We start from the raw sequence: 20,507 nt of genomic DNA, 5'->3' as shown, positions 1-20,507 counted from the left end.
CAGCGGCAACAGCGGGGACAGAGGGGACAGCAGCGACAGCAGCCGCCACCTCAGCCGGGGCCGTCTCCACAACTGCCACAACGGCCTCGGAACGCCGCCGAAGTCGGAGCTCCAGCGTGACGCCTTTTTAACCTGGCCGCGGTGCTCACGGCTAAAGCCAGAGTTTCCTCCGGCGAGTCTTTACTGTCGGTGCCGGATCGGCCCTCACCCCGAGCTCTCCCTGCCGGGAGGGCTTTGGCCTTGGGGTTTCCCTCCCGCCGCCGCCGCGCGCGCAGGCCCCGCGCGCAAGGTGTCCGCGCTGGGGAGCAGCATGGCGCCCGCGGCGAGAGCCCGAGGGCGGACACGAAAAAGCCCCGACACGAAAAAGCCCCGACGTGCGGGCGAGGCGGCGGGGAGACGGCTCTGAGGGAGCCGCCGCTTCGCCCCGCCGTCCTCCTCCCCTCCCGGGCCGCCCCGCCGAGCCCCGTGCGCCTCAGCCGCTGCCCTGACAGGGTGCTCGGCCACTGCCACAGCTGCCCAGGGCAGTGGTCGTGGCACCGAGCCTGACGGAGGGCAAGAAGTGTTTGAACAATGCTCTCAGACATAGGGTCTGCTTTTGGGGTGGTCCTGTGTGGAGCCAGGAGTTGGACTCGGTGATTATTGTGAGTCCTTGCCACCTTGGGATGTTCTCTGACTCTAGGTCAGCAATCCATTAGCTGATGAGAGGTGTGGAGTCATTCAAAGGGAAGAGAGAACAAAACACTTCCAGCTTTCAGAAGCGGGTATTTGGTCACCAAACCGACGATTCCTTTTCTTCTAGAGCAAGTAGCAGCAGGGATCCGCTTTACAACATGCCTGCAACAAGGAAACGAAGAATTGCAAACGAGACATAGGACTTGATCAGCAGCTTGTATACATGCATCAACTTATAAATGAGCACGCAGTTGAGCGATAATGCAAAAATTGGACAAACTAAGTGAAGACATTAACTGTAAATTTTATAGGTATAGGCTTTACTATGACGTAAGAACTTGGCAAGACCTTTCAGGGAAAAGACTTGTTGGCATGTAATTGGAAGTAAGCTTCACATCCCAGAGGATGATTTTGTTGGAACTTTATTCAGCTGAAAACGTGGAAGCCTTGTTTCTGCTTGTGTTAGTTACAGCTCCAGTTTACTTTGGTTGGGAGGGAAGGAATTCCAGGCTAATGTGCTGTAGCTGTTCCTTCAGCTCATTGTCCAGAAACGGAGGAGCAAATGAAATTATTTGAATCTCCATTAAATGCAGCACTACAAAGTGGAGTAGAGGGGCGATCTAGCACTTCATTTTTCTGTAAGCAGAAAACCCAACAGAATCTCAACAACAGTTTTCAAATCTTGTCCTGCAGTAAATGACCAGCTGAGTGAAGCTTGCATTTAGAGTATGTGCTCCTACGTTAGACGGAAATAGCTTTTCCTCTTCAGAAGTGCAACTTCCAGAGTGGTGGACTGGCAGCTACGTAGGTAACTAGTTGTGCCAAAGGCTTTGTGTTGAATGCACAGAAAAATATGCAGGTCCCAACAGCAAAGGATTGTCTGTAGGCATCACACTGAGTACAGATGTTGTCCGCAGGTTCGCGCCCAGTGCAGCGCGCCAATAAGCACCCAGAGTCGGAATGCACACGAAGGTCTTTTAATTACATAATTAATTATAGAACTCTGCAGAGTCAGGTACTCGGCTATCTTTCGCAAAGCAAGCACACCTCTGACTCGAATCACCGTCATTTATACACAGGAAACTTGTGAAAACTCTCTCTTTGGCTCCTTTTGATTGGTTATTACAGCTCACCTAACTTATCTCTACTGAGCTTGCGCATTACAGAGGAACACCGGGGGGGAGGGGGGACAGGAGGAGGGGGACACACACCGAATCCCACAGTAGCATAGATTCGCATTTTGACAGGTGTGATTTTTAATGTGTTAAGGACCCTTAATGAGCAAAAGGTTACTATAGGTCAGTCTGGAGCTGGTTTTCTCCTTCTTGTTTTTGCCCTTTTACCCCTTCTCTTCCTTGCTTCTGCTAGCTCAAGGCTACCTGTCTCTCTCCTTCCTTATTTTCTCAGCTAAAAGACTACACAAGTTACAGGCCTCCCTATTTTCTTCAAGGTTTCCTTGTTTTTTCCTCAGTTTGTTTTTCTCCCAGCTTTGGGACTACACAGGTGTGGTTTGATATTTGCCAGTATAGCTAAAACTCATGCCAGTCTGCTCACGCACAGTAAGCAGTAAGATTTAAGGACTGGTTTCATCTGCTTTTTACATAGTAACATCCTTCTTATGTTTTAGATATGCTGTAGTTAAAGCTTAAAGTAGTTCAAGTAGTTAAGTTAAAGTAGTAACGTTACTACTTGGGGAGTAATTGCCTTAAGTGACTAGGCATTATAAGCACACCTCCATCCCAAAAGCTACCCGCCGCCTCCAAGGTGCAACCACCCCTCACTGAGCACATCCTCTGAATTTCTCGGAGCCTGTACCTTTAAACGCAAGCGACAGAATTTCTACCAATCACAACCAAGATAGGCATGACTGGAGTCACTCAAGCTCCACCTAAAAGATAGAAAAGAATATAAATTGGCTTAAGAGAAAGGGAATGTTGGGGAAGATACTATCGCGAAGGATACCTTCTGACATCAGTCGACAGCCTGAGCCTCTCACCCCCCCCCCACACCCCCCCCCCCCATTGGGATGCTGTGAGGTAAGATCCGAACGCTTGGTTATACCAGGTGTCTCCACGGAAACTTAGAAATCGCTAGTGTCTTTATGCTTTTTAACGTCTTAATACCTAGGCTGTGGACCTGTGCATTTCATGCATGCTACCTTGCTTTTGCAGACAGTGAATTTATCACTGGCAATCCAAAGAACCTGTGTATCTGTTGCCGTAATAAACTGCACTTAATTGCATTGTTCCTGGCCGTGATAGTTCTCCTTGAACGCGACTAGAGCGAGGGCGTGCTGCGTTGTTGGTGAATCCGTGGCCGTGACAGTTCAGTACCCTGAAGGCATGAAATGCACAGGTCCACAGCCTAGGTATTAAGACGTTAAAAAGCATAAAGACACTAGCGATTTCTAAGTTTCCGTGGAGACACCTGGTATAACCAAGCGTTCGGATCTTACCTCACAGCATCCCAATGGGGGGGGGGGTGTGGGGGGGTGAGAGGCTCAGGCTGTCGACTGATGTCAGAAGGTATCCTTCGCGATAGTATCTTCCCCAACATTCCCTTTCTCTTAAGCCAATTTATATTCTTTTCTATCTTTTAGGTGGAGCTTGAGTGACTCCAGTCATGCATATCTTGGTTGTGATTGGTAGAAATTCTGTCGCTTGCGTTTTAAGGTACAGGCTCCGAGAAATTCAGAGGATGTGCTCAGTGAGGGGTGGTTGCACCTTGGAGGCGGCGGGTAGCTTTTGGGATGGAGGTGTGCTTATAAATGCCTAGTCACTTAAGGCAATTACTCCCCAAGTAGTAACGTTACTACTTTAACTTAACTACTTGAACTACTTTAAGCTTTAACTACAGCATATCTAAAACATAAGAAGGATGTTACTATGTAAAAAGCAGATGAAACCAGTCCTTAAATCTTACTGCTTATTGTGCGTGAGCAGACTGGCATGAGTTTTAGCTATACTGGCAAATATCAAACCACACCTGTGTAGTCCCAAAGCTGGGAGAAAAACAAGGAAACCTTGAAGAAAATAGGGAGGCCTGTAGCTTGTGTAGTCTTTTAGCTGAGAAAATAAGGAAGGGAGAGAGACAGGTAGCCTTGAGCTAGCAGAAGCAAGGAAGAGAAGGGGTAAAAGGGCAAAAACAAGAAGGAGAAAACCAGCTCCAGACTGACCTATAGTAACCTTTTGCACATTAAGGGTCCTTAACACATTAAAAATCACACCTGTCAAAATGCGAATCTATGCTACTGTGGGATTCGGTGTGTGTCCCCCTCCTCCTGTCCCCCCTCCCCCCCGGTGTTCCTCTGTAATGCGCAAGCTCAGTAGAGATAAGTTAGGTGAGCTGTAATAACCAATCAAAAGGAGCCAAAGAGAGAGTTTTCACAAGTTTCCTGTGTATAAATGACGGTGATTCGAGTCAGAGGTGTGCTTGCTTTGCGAAAGATAGCCGAGTACCTGACTCTGCAGAGTTCTATAATTAATTATGTAATTAAAAGACCTTCGTGTGCATTCCGACTCTGGGTGCTTATTGGCGCGCTGCACTGGGCGCGAACCTGCGGACAACATCTGTACTCAGTGTGATGCCTACAGACAATCCTTTGCTGTTGGGACCTGCATATTTTTCTGTGCATTCAACACAAAGCCTTTGGCACAACTAGTTACCTACGTAGCTGCCAGTCCACCACTCTGGAAGTTGCACTTCTGAAGAGGAAAAGCTATTTCCGTCTAACGTAGGAGCACATACTCTAAATGCAAGCTTCACTCAGCTGGTCTTTACTGCAGGACAAGATTTGAAAACTGTTGTTGAGATTCTGTTGGGTTTTCTGCTTACAGAAAAATGAAGTGCTAGATCGCCCTCTACTCCACTTTGTAGTGCTGCATTTAATGGAGATTCAAATAATTTCATTTGCTCCTCCGTTTCTGGACAATGAGCTGAAGGAACAGCTACAGCACATTAGCCTGGAATTCCTTCCCTCCCAACCAAAGTAAACTGGAGCTGTAACTAACACAAGCAGCAGAAACAAGGCTTCCACGTTTTCAGCTGAATAAAGTTCCAACAAAATCATCCTCTGGGATGTGAAGCTTACTTCCAATTACATGCCAACAAGTCTTTTCCCTGAAAGGTCTTGCCAAGTTCTTACGTCATAGTAAAGCCTATACCTATAAAATTTACAGTTAATGTCTTCACTTAGTTTGTCCAATTTTTGCATTATCGCTCAACTGCGTGCTCATTTATAAGTTGATGCATGTATACAAGCTGCTGATCAAGTCCTATGTCTCGTTTGCAATTCTTCGTTTCCTTGTTGCAGGCATGTTGTAAAGCGGATCCCTGCTGCTACTTGCTCTAGAAGAAAAGGAATCGTCGGTTTGGTGACCAAATACCCGCTTCTGAAAGCTGGAAGTGTTTTGTTCTCTCTTCCCTTTGAATGACTCCACACCTCTCATCAGCTAATGGATTGCTGACCTAGAGTCAGAGAACATCCCAAGGTGGCAAGGACTCACAATAATCACCGAGTCCAACTCCTGGCTCCACACAGGACCACCCCAAAAGCAGACCCTATGTCTGAGAGCATTGTTCAAACACTTCTTGCCCTCCGTCAGGCTCGGTGCCACGACCACTGCCCTGGGCAGCTGTGGCAGTGGCCGAGCACCCTGTCAGGGCAGCGGCTGAGGCGCACGGGGCTCGGCGGGGCGGCCCGGGAGGGGAGGAGGACGGCGGGGCGAAGCGGCGGCTCCCTCAGAGCCGTCTCCCCGCCGCCTCGCCCGCACGTCGGGGCTTTTTCGTGTCGGGGCTTTTTCGTGTCGCGCCCTCGGGCTCTCGCCGCGGGCGCCATGCTGCTCCCCAGCGCGGACACCTTGCGCGCGGGGGGCCTGGCGCGGCGGCGGCGGCGGGAGGGAAACCCCAAGGCCCAAAGCCCTCCCGGCAGGGGAGAGCTCGGGGTGAGGGCCGATCCGGCACCGACAGTAAAGACTCGCCGGAGGAAACGCTCTGGCTTTAGCCGTGAGCACCGCGGCCAGGTTAAAAAGGCGTCACGCTGGAGCTCCGACTTCGGCGGCGTTCCGAGGCCGTTGTGGCAGTTGTGGAGACGGCCCCGGCTGAGGTGGCGGCTGCTGTCGCTGCTGTCCCCTCTGTCCCCGCTGTTGCCGCTGTTCCCGGCCCCTGGAGACCCCCGGCAGCCCCCTGTGACAGGACCTGTGGCCCCGGGGAGCTGCCCGCCGCCCCGTCGGCCAGCCCGGCAGCAATCCTGCCAGCACAGAATAGCTCCCTGGCTCTACGAGCGTTTCAGGGTAAAGTGACGATTAACTTCTATTTCCTGGCTTGGGTGCTGCTTTATTCTTTGACGAAGCTTCAAGTTTAAAGGTTAAACTCAGTTACGTCAAGGTTAAACTCAGTTTCCTGAATGGCACCTTGGACAAAATCTTAAGCTCTGCTTGACTCTCTGCTTAACAGAGGCCAAACGTGTGTACCTACTGAGAAGCAGGTCATAAGTGATAACGTTTTGTAAAGAGACTGCTAAAAAAATCTGAACAGTGCTGCTGCAGAGCTCTGAATGGGGGGATAGCAACTGTCTTAACTGATCTGGAATCTTGAGTTTACTTTTCAGTGGACAGGAGGAGAGTCTCTCAAGGCAAAGAGAGAGAGAAATAACACCCGATACTCATGTCAACATAACTTTATGCTCAGAGTGTAGGTGTAGGAACAGCATCGGTATGTATATGGAACATCGGGAGAAAAGAAAGTATATCGGTATTTACAGCTTTTCTACTTCCTTGTCAGAGAGACGTTATCTCCAAATTAGAAATTGGTGTATTTTGAGTAAGGGGTGGTGGATCGGATTTCTTCTTACTAGTGTTAATATTTGCTCTTGAATAGTACTTAATATCTGGTAACGCATCAATCAATTGTCAAAATAAACTTAAAAATGTGTAAGGCTTATCTCATTGGTCAATATAAAGATCAAGGTCTTTTCTCTTTTTTTTTTTTTTCCCAGTATTGTTTTTCTGTTTTCCTTCTCACTGCAGTCTTGATTTTGTTTCTTGTCCCTTAAGTATGTTTTCAATGTGTTGTTGAAACATTTTCCCTTTCAATCCGAAGAAAGGAGCTGTTACTGGTGTCTGGAAGTTGAAGACTGGAGCTTATCTGAAAATCGCTGAGCCCAAGAGCTGTCACCATAGTCTTCCAATCGGACAAGGATGTCTTCATTTCTCGGTTAAATGCATTTTTCAGGTTTGTGTATTGTTTTCTCAGGAACGGAAAGTGTGTGTATAGACTGGATTTTAAATCAATTTAAAATTAAAAATGTAAAGGGAAAAAGTTCTAATTGCAACCTCTGCACGCAATTTGCCAGTTGTGGGACTAGGAATTTTCTTATTTCCTGTGCTTTGTTTAACCTGTCTTAAGTTTAATGGATAGCAATCAAGGTGTACTAGAAATCTGAAAACACTTTATGCTTTGTTCTCTCAGTCATTTTGGTATAACAAACTAGCTTATGGTTTAAAGCCTCCATTAGGTTAGCGGTTTCCCTAAACGTAACAAGTCCCTGTGTGCTCCAGTAAGACAGTAACAAACAATTAAGTATAGAAGTTCATCCTGTCCTTATTCAGCTTCTGCCTATGGACACACAATTACGCTTATTTAAAGCGGTATCATCTTGAAACCTAATCAGCATGTTAGAAAGGACTTAGTCTCAGTTATCGGCTTTTGTCCTGGAGGGCTGAGGTTTGTTTTGTTTTGTTTTACATTCAGCATTTCCTTTTCTAGCTTCCATTCCCCTGTTGTTTTGCGTGAGGAAAACATGCAACTTTACAAAGTAGAACGGAAAGAGATGCTTTTCAGTCTAACTTTTCAGTTCTTTGTAGGAGTTTTAAATGTGGTAGGTGCAAAACAGCATAAGTACTGCTGCCAAAGATATATTCAAGCAAGTATTTCTTGGAGAAGCAGAAGAAGCCCAGGGAGAAATAAATTTACAAACATGCTCTTCATGCTCTCCTTTCCCAAGATTTCTCTGAGATATTTCCCATAGTGTGTGGGTTTTGAGGTATGTGGTTCCCAGGAGTGAAAAGGAGGGCCAAACATCTCTCCTCTTGGATCTCAACATGCCAGGGCTTTAGTGTACCACCACTTATGGCTCCTGTTGGCCTGGAAAAAGCGACCTCGTGATGTAGACTGAGGGTGCCCTCACAAATTAACTTGCTATCACAAAGTGACGCCCAGAAAAGGTGTATTCAAAAGCTAGGCTCATTATAGAATCACAGCAGACCCATCATGACTGGTGCAGTAGACAGTGAGGTAGAGGGCGAGCCCTGGAAAGACAGAAGAAAAGTAGCAGCGAAATGTAGGTACCTTTGTGCACATGAAACAGAAAAGCGCAGGCAGTAAAGTAATAGTGTTCCATTACTAACGCGAGCAACAATTATATATAAATTGCAACAATTATCTATTAGATAATAGGTAATAATTAATAGATAATTGCAAAGCTCCAAAAATGCAATAAATAACTGATTCCCCTCAGAGAACGTCATTTACGTTTTTATATTAAAAAGACTCCAGAGTTGTAATGGATTAAAATCCTGCGAAAGTGAAAGAAATGGCATCAGCCACTAGTTCTGCAGAAGCTAAAAGTAATACTGATAGAGTTTTGATGGAAATTTTTACTTTGTGTGTTTAGTTTGGGGATTCCTTTTAAATCCTTCCTACCAGCAATTTAGTTCTTCAAGGCTGTTTCTTTGAGATTAAGTGACAGGACTTCTACTACTCTTTTCTTCTTGGAATGCTTCTTGATATTCTTACATCAACCAGAACATTTGTCTCTGTCGCAGATGAGAACAATGACCATAGTTAACAAGCCCAAATCTTCAAATTCTGAAAAGCCATCTTCAAGGCGGTCTGGCAAATCCAAGAAACCGAGTACTAAAAAAACTGATGTCACGCACCGCAAACTGGGGCCGGATACCAGCTGCAGAAGATTCAAGCCAAGTCTCTGTGGCCCAAGGATGTGGAGGTGCTCTTTATTGTAGATCATCTGAAAAATCTAAGCCTTTTGCCCAAAGAGATCTAAGTAAGTGTGCGCTTTATCCTGCCTCCATTTTCTTCAAAACAAAAGTAGAAAATGCAGTTCTTACTTGTTGCACTGATAGAGAATGGGACTACTGTGAATAAAGACTTCCAAAGCGATTCCCCTAAGGCAACTGAAGTGACCGATGTTACAGAAATTAATTTTGATATATTTGCAGTCGACAGAGAAATATGGGGAGCTTTTTGTAATGCACAGATTCATCCACGTCTTTTCCATTTTGCAAAGAAAAGTGTTTGATTGTTGCCATTCACAGCTTCCGTTATTCACAGGTTTTTGAATGCTAACATTGCTCAGGAAAAGATCTGATATTTGTAGGGGTCCCGTCATTCCTAGTTATTTGTTTTTACATTGTCCTTGCATTTATTACCATATAATTTCAAGTCTAAGTTTGTGGTTTAAGTTATAATAAGGAAAAAAAGCAGTAGTTGAGGTAATCAGGTTAAAGATTATAGATGGAGAGGAACTTGGCGTTAGATACTAAAAACAGAATGGCAGTTAGCCTTGCCTTAGAAAATTAAAATGGTTGACTAAACTTTTTCTTCCCAAAACATTGTGTTGACCAGCCAATTTGAATTTGGCGGTATTGAAGCTGTCTGCAGTAAGTTTTTCTGTTTTGGATTGTAGCTAGTTCCTCTGGGTGCTCCTGCAGAATAGTATTTTTTACTATACCTATATATACTTTATATATTTACTATACCTATATATACCTAATACCTTTCTTAGAAACAAACAAACAAAATCTCTTTTTAAATATAACTTTCTTGCAGTCATTGATGATGGAATTGCTCCGCCACAAAGGATTCTTTTTCCACCTGAGAAGATACGTCTGGATTGGCAAGAAACACAAAGTGTTGGAGTCGGCCTGTGTACAACCTTGGCAACACATGTTTTCTTAATGCTACTCTACAGTGTTTGACCTACACCCCCCCACTTGCCAATTACATGCTTTCTCTTGAGCACAGCCGGTCATGTGAGTACTTTCTAACAGTACTTTAAATCTGTTGGATAGCTCTGAAGGTGAAAGAACAGCAGTGATTCTGTGAGACAAACTTACTTGCCTGATTTTATCTGTAGAAGCTGGCTTTGAGCATTGTATCAGCAGTGGGCTCAGAATAGCATATGGAGTGCGTTTAATGCACCATGTGTGTTTTTTGTTTGTTTGTTTGTTTTTGTTTTTTAAAAGGATCTTTTCTTGCTTCATGGGAATAATGAAGTGCATTGGACAGTAATGCATTTAATGAACATTTGGCATTTGGGCTATTTGGGCTTCCTGCTGCTAGAAAGGCAATAAAATTTAGGATGTTGGCATCATAGCTCTTTAGTCTTCACAGCCTAGGTTCCATAATGCACTACAATAAATGGTCTGTTCGTTGTTGAACCAATTAAAAAAAAAAAAAAAAAAAAACCAAAACCTAGAAAGCAAAATGAGCTGTTATGAACATGACTAGATTTTTTTGTGGGACTGTATTAAAATCTAGACTGATTTTGTCCTAAATAAAATGTTGTACTATAAACTACATGTTGTACTAAACGGGTATGCTTTTTAGGCTGGTATCTTTGTATTGATACCTAGAAATTTAACTGTTTTCTTCCTGTATATAGAAATTGTTTCAGTTAAGAATCCTGTTGAAAAAAGGAGGGCAGAAGTACTATTACATACATTACTTTAATTTTTTTTCTTTCTCCCAAAGGACTCGTAGCTCTGTATGATGAAGCTCACCTGACAGCACTGTGCTGAAAATAACCCACATTCTCTTAATGCTGTATCATCAATGTCAAATATTTCTGTCCTCATATATTTTGCAGCCTGTGGAGTTGACATTCCTGTCAGCCTTTACAAACGTGACTTTGCAGTAGTCTGTTAGATTTCTCATCACAAAATGCACTTGAATACAGGCTTAATGGCTATTTTTATTCTCTAGAAAGTTGTGCGAAATGAAATGTTAGGAGACTGTTGGGACATTGGCATCCTGGGAGAATAGAATGTAGCAAGGAGAGTGGACATTGTATCTGTAGTTTAAATGTTACTTATATGTTTGTTTGTAGTTATGTGTATTTCGCTAGACTGGGATGCTTTCTTCTTTCACTCTTCAGGTCGTGAACAAGATTTTTGCATGATGTGCACGATGGAGACTCACATTAACCAGGCCCTGCGTTGCACTGTTGATGCCATCGAGCCTACGCGTGTTATCAGTAATCTCAGTCGTAAGTGGCTTCGGATGTGTTTCTTTTTCGCTATCTTGTGATCTTCAAAATAATTATTTGATGTGTATAAATGGTTTTAACACTCTAAAGAAGAGCGATTTTAGAAAGACGAGAATTATTTCATTTTTAAATGAGGTAAATACTGTCATCTTCTTATTTAGGAATAGGACAACATTTCCGTTTGGGCAGTCAAGAAGACGCACACGAGTTCTTGCGCTATACTGTTGATGCTATGCAGGAAGCGTGCTTGAACGGAAGCACCAAGTAAGCATAAACAAATTCACTTTGGTACGTTCTCTAGCACCTTCTAGTCCTTTATTTACTATCAAAAATGATCTCTAGCACCTTTTAGTCCTTTATTTACTCTCAAAAATGAAAGTCTACGTCATCCTTGGTTTTCATAAAACTCTTGGAAGAGTTAACTGTGTGCCTTAAATCTTCTGAGGTCTGATTATAATTTATTTCCAGATTGGACAGATCTTCTCAAGCTACCACCATCATTCATCAAATATTTGGAGGATTTCTAAGATCAAGAGGTACTTTTTTAAAAATATTGCTGTCTTCTTTCACTCTTCAGGTCGTGAACAAGATTTTTGCATGATGTGCACGATGGAGACTCACATTAACCAGGCCCTGCGTTGCACTGTTGATGCCATCGAGCCTACGCGTGTTATCAGTAATCTCAGTCGTAAGTGGCTTCGGATGCGTTTCGTTTTCGCTATCTTGTAATCTTCAAATAATTATTTGATGTGTATAAATGGTTTTAACACTCTAAAGAAGAGCGATTTTAGAAAGACGAGAATTATTTCATTTTTAAATGAGGTAAATACTGTCATCTTCTTATTTAGGAATAGGACAACATTTCCGTTTGGGCAGTCAAGAAGATGCACACGAGTTCTTGCGCTATACTGTTGATGCTATGCAGGAAGCGTGCTTGAACGGAAGCACCAAGTAAGCATAAACAAATTCACTTTGATACGTTCTCTAGCACCTTCTAGTCCTTTATTTACTATCAAAAATGATCTCTAGCACCTTTTAGTCCTTTATTTACTCTCAAAAATGAAAGTCTACGTCATCCTTGGTTTTCATAAAACTCTTGGAAGAGTTAACTGTGTGCCTTAAATCTTCTGAGGTCTGATTATAATTTATTTCCAGATTGGACAGATCTTCTCAAGCTACCACCATCATTCATCAAATATTTGGAGGATTTCTAAGATCAAGAGGTACTTTTAAAAATATTCCTGTCCTTAGAACTGATCTGTGTCTTTTGTCGGTAGTAAAGCAGTCTGTAGTTTGTCTAAAGCAGTATCTATCAACGACTTGAATTTGGACAGTTAGTCTCCTTCACATATTGTGAAGCATTTCTATTTTGCTTCCAGTGAAGTGCTTGAATTGCAAAGCAGTTTCGGATACGTATGAGGCATTTCTTGATATCACTTTGGATATAAAGGTAAGATGTTTTGTAAATATAATTCATGATGTGTAAGTACACGTATAACTTTCTAAATTAAACTTGTTTAACTTAAAAAACCAAACCACATACAATGTTAAAATATAAGAGCTTGGTGGTGGTTAGAAAGGTGGATTGGACTTTGTCCTTCTGTGGAACCCCAGTAAATAGTCTCCACATTTGCATTGGGTTTAAGCTGAAAGAATTTTACGTCTGCACAAATTATGATACTGTCATACTTCTTGGTTGTTCTACCTCAATATACATCTAATTGTTAGACTGCGGGATTTGTTCCCAGTATTGATGACAAAGCACACTATAGATGCTGTCTACGTTACTGGAAAATGATTGGCTTCAACGTAAAATGACTTCCAGGTGAGGTAAATGCTGAGCATGCTCTTTCTGCCTCCTTCACAGCGCTCATAGTAGATCGCTTAAGTATGTATTAGTCAGATTCTCTTATAAAGTACCAGCGCGTCTCTGGAATTTTGAATTTACAGTGACTTTACGCTCTTCTTTCTCGCTCCTCTAGGCGGTTTCATCTGTTACCAGAGCTCTAGAACTATTTGTGAAACCTGAAGAGCTGGATGGAGAGAATTGCTATAAATGTAGCGAGTAAGATTATTACTAATTATGTCTTAATCCTAGATATTAGTTTTATGTATTGCATGACTTAGAGCATAAGTTATCCTTTAACTTCCTTTAGAAATAAGGAGACGCAGCTTGGTTGTTGTTGTTGTTGTTGTTGCTTCATTTTGTAGTAGTGGTGAGCTGAAGCAAGGAGCTATGGAGAATGATTTGGAGTGGAAGGCAGCAGCAGGTTCCTGAAGGTCCTAGCGTTCACTGTGAAAGAAAGTTAGATTGAGTCTCAGGGACATTCCCTGAGCTGGCTCTGTGGTAATTAATGTTAGCAGCCTGTGCTGGCTCACTAAACAGCGTCTTGCACAGCTCTTGAACTGTGAAAGCTGTCGATGTGGACTCGTGTCTGAAATGAGCTCCCTTAAGCCTAACCCGTGCACAGGGAAAGCCTATTGAGTTCAGGCGCTCTCTGTGCTGATCAATATGTAAGATGTTTCTACGTATGTGAGAAACAATTGAACATTTGTATAAGATGGTTTGGCAAACCAAGTTGTTAGTCAAACATCCACTCAGAAAAGCACAGAGTGCCCGGCTCAGTTCTGTAGGATTCCTGCCTGACCCCTCTAAATGAAAAATGCAGTATCCACTTCTTGTTGTTGGAAACTACGGAAATTAGGGTGTTGAATCAAGAGCGCCCAATAGGTTATTAAAGCAATTTAATCCCAGGTTCGTCTTAGCCTGCGGATCCTAGAAAGCAACATGCAGTGTATTGAGGATTCTCATAACTGATGTGTGAGGAAGAGAAAGAACTGTAATAGCACCCCTCACATCTGAATTGCATGGTCCTTCATTAATGTGCTCTTTGAGGTGTGATGGGTTCAGTCACACATAAAGCCAGACTTTTCCGTCTTTTTGTGAGTTTAAAAGGAAAGGCCTTGCACATGTACAGTACTATTTCCATTGCTGATACCTGTTATTAGTCTTTTATATAACTCATTTTTAATATATTTTTTTATATTTTATAACTCCCTGGTAATACGCTTTCGTGAGAGATTCCTGTTCCCGCTATGCTCTGAGTTGTTGGGAAAACTTACCTTCTCCTCTGTATTAACAAACGTGACATGCAGTGCATGGGTTTATGAAAAGAAAAAACCAAACATATTAGGCAAGTAAATATCATTCAAATAGCATAAGCATGTGTGAGACATTAAAACGAGTTTGTTTTGGGGGCGACAAAGAAGATGCTTTCAAACACTTGTCTCTGTTTGTTTTTAAGGTGTAAAAAGATGGTTCCTGCATCCAAGAGATTTACCATACACCGTTCTTCCAACGTTCTCACAATATCACTGAAAAGATTTGCAGATTTCACAGGTGGAAAGATCAACAAGGTATATTTACCGCTGTAATGCAACTTTATCATCATGTAATGGGACATCCCCCAAAGCTGAAAGTTGTTAATATTTTCAGACAATAATTGTAGACTAACGACTATGGCTTATTCTTTCTCTTAATATCGGTAAAGTTCCTGCTTGACAAGAAGCATACACTTTCCTCTGAGAAGGCTAATTCATCAGAAAACAGTTCTCTGCAACTTCTAGTATTAAACGTTGTTTATGGGAAGACTTCTGTTTAGTGAATCAAGAAATATATTCACATAATTCCAGTCTGTGTTTTTTGGAAGTGTTTTTCTCTGGCTAGTCCAGGAAGTACTCTGGGATAATTTTTCTATCTTCTTGGTCTCTCTTTAGGAGGTAAAATATCCTGAGTATTTGGACCTTCGAGCCTACATGTCTCAATCAAGTGGAGAACCACTCCTCTACACCTTATATGCGGTGCTGGTGCATCATGGTGTCAACTGTCGCTCAGGACACTATGTATGCTCCATAAAGGTAGAAGTCAACATCATTTCTAACAGGGTAAAGGTTGTGCTGGCAAACCAGTTAAAGTGTTACTAGTAGTACTGTTTCTAGGGAAAAAGATTTCCTTATATGTTTATTTGACACGTGTGTATTTTGTTCCTATCTGTGATTTGACTTGGAAAACATGCAATTCATCTAAAGATATCGTTGTCTTCATTTGCAGGCTGGTAATGGACTTTGGTACCAAATGAATGATGCAAAAGTAGTCCGTACTGACATTAAAAGAGTTCTTGGTCAGCAAGCTTACTTACTTTTTTATATCAGGTAATAACAACTATTAAAATGTGTTCAGAAGAGATTTACTCTCCTGTTATTGATATTTTTCTTTTTTGCAAGTGTTTTTCTTTCTGTCCCAGGAAAAGATTATTATTTATCTAATTCAGTTCTGTCTAACCTGAAATTCTCTGTGTCATTTGTTATCTTTTGTTGCTTGGCCTTAAACTGCAGCAAAATTGTGTAAATTGCTCTATATGTGTTATCTGTAGCTGGCTAATTTAGACAAGGAGAGAAATGAAGGTCATCTGTGGCGTAAGAATGAATTATTGCTCTGAAAGTGATAGTCATAGTAGGAAGACTGTTACCTACTTTTCAGTTTGTAGTCTTGGCTAAGTCTTCTGTAGAGAAGGCTTCCATAGCGTATGAACTGTTCCTATAAAATTACAGGATGGGATTTAATCCAGGAGTAGGCTGAAAGAAAAACTAAACTAAGATCACTGCTCTTTTCTGAAGGCGCTATGATTTGACACTCGGAGAACGTGCTTTTTACTTACCAGCACCATCTTATCCCTGTTCATTCCCCCCTGGTCAGCGGGGGGCTAAGAGTAAGCAGGCTGGATTTATGGGACCCCGACTTCCTCCTCATATGATTAAGGTAATTTAGGGAAGCGGGAGGGCAGATAATGGCACCAAACGGATAGTGGGTTTGGGGTTTGGTGTGGGGTTTTTTGTTTGGTTTTCGGCATCTTAGTTTTGTTTTCCTTCCCACGCTGCAGCTTTCTTCACAGCCCTCATGCTACAGCCAGAGTCATTCAAACAGTGGTTACTGCTAAATTGCGCAGCCATGCGACTCCATCACTTTAGACCTCCTAGACAGCTTTGTAAAGCACAGAGAGCTACGCTCTTTGACAATTTAAGTAGAGTGGACTAATCCTCGAATCATTTAAAAGAGGACTTGTTTTTCCTATCGACGTCACTTTGGCTGAGACAAGGAAACCAAATTGTCTTATTCCTGAGCACCAGAACAATTATTGCAGGCTTTTCGGGATATGTTTCAAGGGGAAACTAAATATATTTGGGAATAGCTTTAGGTAATGTTAAGTTGTTTGGATGGTTTTCAAAAATGATGTTAATTTGATACCAATCTGCAGTAAACCAAAAGCAGGAATTAAATACACTTATTGGACTTGCATTTATCTTTAAAGGGCAGTGTTTTTTTCTTTTTAGGTGTTAAGAGCATTTGTAGAAATACTTAGTAGGAGAATTTCATGTTTAAAAATGTTAAATGCAGTGTTTGCATTAATCCATCTTGCAATTTCTTCTTTTTAAATCCAGAATTCAAGTCGTTTAAATGGAAATGGATCCATAAAAGAGGATGCAAATACCACTGGTGTCACCCTAAAAAGGCCATCTTCAGCACCACCAATGGCCTGTGTTCAAAAACAGACGATTACCAGGCCTTCAATTACTGATACGTCAAAAAAACAGAAGATCACCATCAGGATTCACAATAAATTGCCTGCTCGTCAGACTGTGTCACAGCCTGACTTTCTTATCAGTGCTGTGGAGGATGTAGATCTCTACAAGGCTCTTCCTTCATCCACAATTACAAATTCGGTAAAGCAAATGAAGCAAATACAAAAAAAAAAAAAAAAAAAGAGTTTCTGCTGAAATTTTTGTGGAGCCAACAGGGAATGGAAATCCTAAACTCAGCTCTGATAACACAGTCCCTTACGGTGCAGAATCTTCAGGAAAATCTGAGGAGGAGTCAAAGGGCTTATTTAAAAGGAATTGCAATGCAATGTCCTCTAATGGAATTTTGGTTGGAAAGGTAGTCCGTACATTGCAGAATTCCCATCCTTCCTGTCAGAATGCTGATGAAGGAAGATCCCAGCATGAGCTGCCAAAAACTGATTCCCTGAATGGTGCTATTAGTTTAGTTAATGAATCTAAAGAAAACGGACTGAAACTTGATGATTCCACTTGCTGAGCTGAACCTGTTAAACCTTCTGAGATGTTCTTTTCTAAAGCAAATGGATTGCTTAAAACATAGTAGTTTGCTCCATCGAGAATTTCTCACCTATGATGTATTGGGGAGTGTTTATCATGTTCCTAATTCAGGTGAAATGCTGAGAAAACACAGCACAAATTTGATCGTAACACTTTGTGATATTATGCCATTAGAATTTGCAGAGCTGAGCTGACATTACAACATGTCAGCTTAAGCTCTGCTGAGATAAAAATTCTTAAGTTTCATAAAGTAGATTTTGGGAGGTGAGTTGGGGTTATCTTTGAAGTGTAGATGATGCATTCAACCGAAAGCAGTCTTGCTTAGCATTTAATGTAGAAATTCTGACAAGACTAGTCCTCAGTACTAGTACAAATAGTATTTTTTCTGTCTGCTGACTTGTGCGTTTTAATTGCAGATACCTGGAGCTATGCCTCCAGTCCCTGGAGAAGTCATCATGGAATCCCTCACAGCCAGCCAGTTGAACAGCTTGTCAGAGGAAATAAGGTAAAATGAGCACAGTCTGATTAAGACAAGATTTTATGGAAGTTCATTGCGGTTTTATCTGTCTACTAATACTATTTAATGGAAGGATTTAAATCAGTAGAATTCCGTCCTGTATGTCCAGTGTTACGAACAGAACTAATGATCAGCACTGTGCATATCACTCTGATGCAGGTTGGTGCCTGACGGAGAACTTCTGTTTCTTCATAGGATGTTTTTCCATTTTTCTCCATTGTCTGGAGAAACATTGGCTGTTCCCCCGTCGCCCCCACCCCTTTGTTCTCAGAGCAGCAGGTGGAGGGAGACAGAAATGTGTTTTCATTTTGTGCAGTGTCCCGGGACCTCCGAAATCTACTGAGAATGATGAATACCTTGAACAGTACCAATGTGATGACCGTGGAGACAAGGAGAAACCAAGAAGATCAAAAGAACATGAACTGATTTCAAAAGAAAATGTTTTCTACATCAAAGAGTCTTCTGAGACTGGTGAGAAATTGCGGCAAACTTCCTCTCTAAAGTCTGACACTGAATGTAGTTCTAAAAACCTTTCCTCCTTAGCTATTACAGATAGATGCCAAGATACAAAGGATGAAACCAAAAAAACTGACAAAGAGCATTGCCAAAGAAAGAGGGAACATTCTCCTACTGAAGAGAAGGACAGTCAAAACAGAAGCGAAACAGATGGCCATTCCAGCAAGAGAAAGTGCTCTCGGAGTCTGGAAGTTGTTAAGCAAAAGCGTCACAAGCAGGAGTATTGTGAGGGAAGCAGGTACAGATCTTTCCACAGTGGAAGAAACAGCCCTGATAATGGCAGAAGACCAGTAAAATATTCAAAGTACAGATCTCGAAGCAGAGGAAGATCAGAACAAGATAGCAATAGATATGACCATTGCAAAGGGGAAGGAAGTTGGAGCAGAGAAAGATACTATCAAGATGAACCACGGAGATGGGAAAAACGTCGATATTACAAGGATTACTATTCACCTCATGCAGCAGGAGACAGTAGAGAGAGAAAGTTCTGTGATGGTGATAAAGGCTTTGACAAATTGACTCAAACTTCCTCCAGCAGGTCACATAAGCGTTATCATCACAAAAGCAGATGGCCTCACGGTTCCCTCTTGAGAGAGGAAGATGTACATGACTTTAGCACACCCAGAGCAGACTCACATCGTTGCTCAGTACCTCAGCAACACTCTGGAAAACATTCGTGTGAGAGACATGCACTTCCACCTGTGTCAGCTCATTTGGAGAACTGTCGCCAGAAAAAGGCAAAAGAAGGAAACAGAAAAAGACAATATACTCGTGCAGAAGGTAGTGGAAGTGAAATAGAAAGGAAACACAGAAAGATAGAAAAGGAGCTTTTAGGTGGTGAAAACATGAAAAAGTATAAGAAGTTCTAGAAGAAAAAGAAGTCTGAAGATAAACACGGAGAGAAGGATTCCAAGTAAGCAGGGATTCCAGCATAATCAGCATTTTTTTTTCCTAATTCTTTTCTGGGTGCTTCTCATGTTTTGTTTTTTTTTTTTTTTTTTCATAGTTTCTAAGTTATTTAGATAGCATAATCTGGCTGGGGATCATGACTGGGGATCATTAGGTTGATCAGTGAAGATAGGAAAGATATTGCTGAATTGTGTCAGAGCACTAGCTTTGGACCACGTAGTTTGAATCACATCTGCACACCATTCTGGATTAGGTTAAAACACTTTTTTTGTTACTTGCACATATTCCAGAGCTAACCATTTTTAATGATCTGTGTACCAAGCAGGACCTATGGTCCTTCAATCTGAGGGCTTAAGTTTGCTGCATCTGAAGGAAGTTACATGTGCACATAGTACCACAAAATAACTGACATATGGCTAATCATCCCCTGTGGTAAAATAAATAAAGTTTCATATGTGCAACAAGTGCCACATCTTTTTTTCTCTTTTTAACTTGCATGTTTCTTTCAGACTTTATGATTTGTATTTCTCTGCGCTCCACTTTGACAATGCCAATCGCAAGCGTAACAAAAAGAAGAAAAAGGAGAAACATCAGGAAAGTGAAAGGCTTCTTGGAATACTTAGATCCTCGTTTCCAGAAGAAAACCCGGGAGAAGAAGGAAGAATCCCATCCTCCAGATGGCTCTTTATGAGAGCAATGCAGAAGTGAGGGCAGTAAACAGCCTTACAAAGAAGGGAAGCCTTCCAGTGCAGGTGAAAGCAAGAAATGCAGCTCCATCGCATCCAGCGAGTATATTAAAGGTAAGCGGCTGCAGCATGTTTATGGGTTTCCTTTTAGATTAATACAGAGTTTATTTAAAACAGTCTTTAAATGCTTGATGACTGAACAGTCTGCTGGATATTAAAGTATGTTCTGAAGAATATGTTTCAAATGTTGTTTTTTCAGCTATGTGGGGAGAACAGATACAGTGGTTATGAATATTTTGGCTATTATTCAGAACAGCATGTGGAGGGATATGTAAAATATGTAAGATGTAAAAATATAGAATATGTAAAAATCCTGCTATTTTTCTACAGTTTGTGGTTTTTTTTTTGCCTTTTTCTTTTTTTCCCTACTGTTATAGGTTTAAGAATATAGAGAAATGCGCTGATGGAAGCCATGTAAAGAGTCTCCAAATTTGCATTGGGTTTAAGCTGAAAGAATTTTACGTCTGCACAAATTATGATACTGTCATACTTCTTGGTTGTTCTACCTCAATATACATCTAATTGTTAGACTGCGGGATTTGTTCCCAGTATTGATGACAAAGCACACTATAGATGCCTGTCTACGTTACTGGAAAATGATTGGCTTCAACGTAAAATGACTTCCAGGTGAGGTAAATGCTGAGCATGCTCTTTCTGCCTCCTTCTTCACAGCGCTCATAGTAGATCG

At 41.9% G+C, this 20,507-nt stretch overlaps 1 protein-coding gene and 1 pseudogene across 1 annotated transcript; both read left to right on the top strand.

Moving 5' to 3' along the window:
- Positions 1-7,941: 7,941 nt before the first annotated feature.
- Positions 7,942-16,531, top strand: LOC118261474 (ubiquitin carboxyl-terminal hydrolase 42-like). The gene is given in 12 exon segments (XM_050716821.1): positions 7,942-8,011; positions 9,520-9,617; positions 9,620-9,722; positions 10,847-10,957; positions 11,119-11,221; positions 11,426-11,493; positions 12,337-12,407; positions 12,940-13,022; positions 14,263-14,374; positions 14,735-14,875; positions 15,069-15,169; positions 15,635-16,531. Coding segments are annotated over 12 exon segments (1,212 nt in total). The 3' UTR covers positions 15,786-16,531.
- Positions 16,532-16,546: 15 nt separating this feature from the next.
- On the top strand, positions 16,547-20,275 carry LOC126913120 (ubiquitin carboxyl-terminal hydrolase 42-like; annotated as a pseudogene).
- The last annotated feature ends 232 nt before the right edge of the window (positions 20,276-20,507 follow it).

This window comes from Cygnus atratus, unplaced genomic scaffold (genome assembly GCF_013377495.2).
Source record: "Cygnus atratus isolate AKBS03 ecotype Queensland, Australia unplaced genomic scaffold, CAtr_DNAZoo_HiC_assembly HiC_scaffold_42, whole genome shotgun sequence".
NCBI classification, from domain to species: Eukaryota; Metazoa; Chordata; class Aves; order Anseriformes; family Anatidae; genus Cygnus; species Cygnus atratus.
The sequence above is the reverse complement of the archived record's forward strand: the minus strand, read 5'-3'. Positions and strand labels throughout refer to the sequence as shown.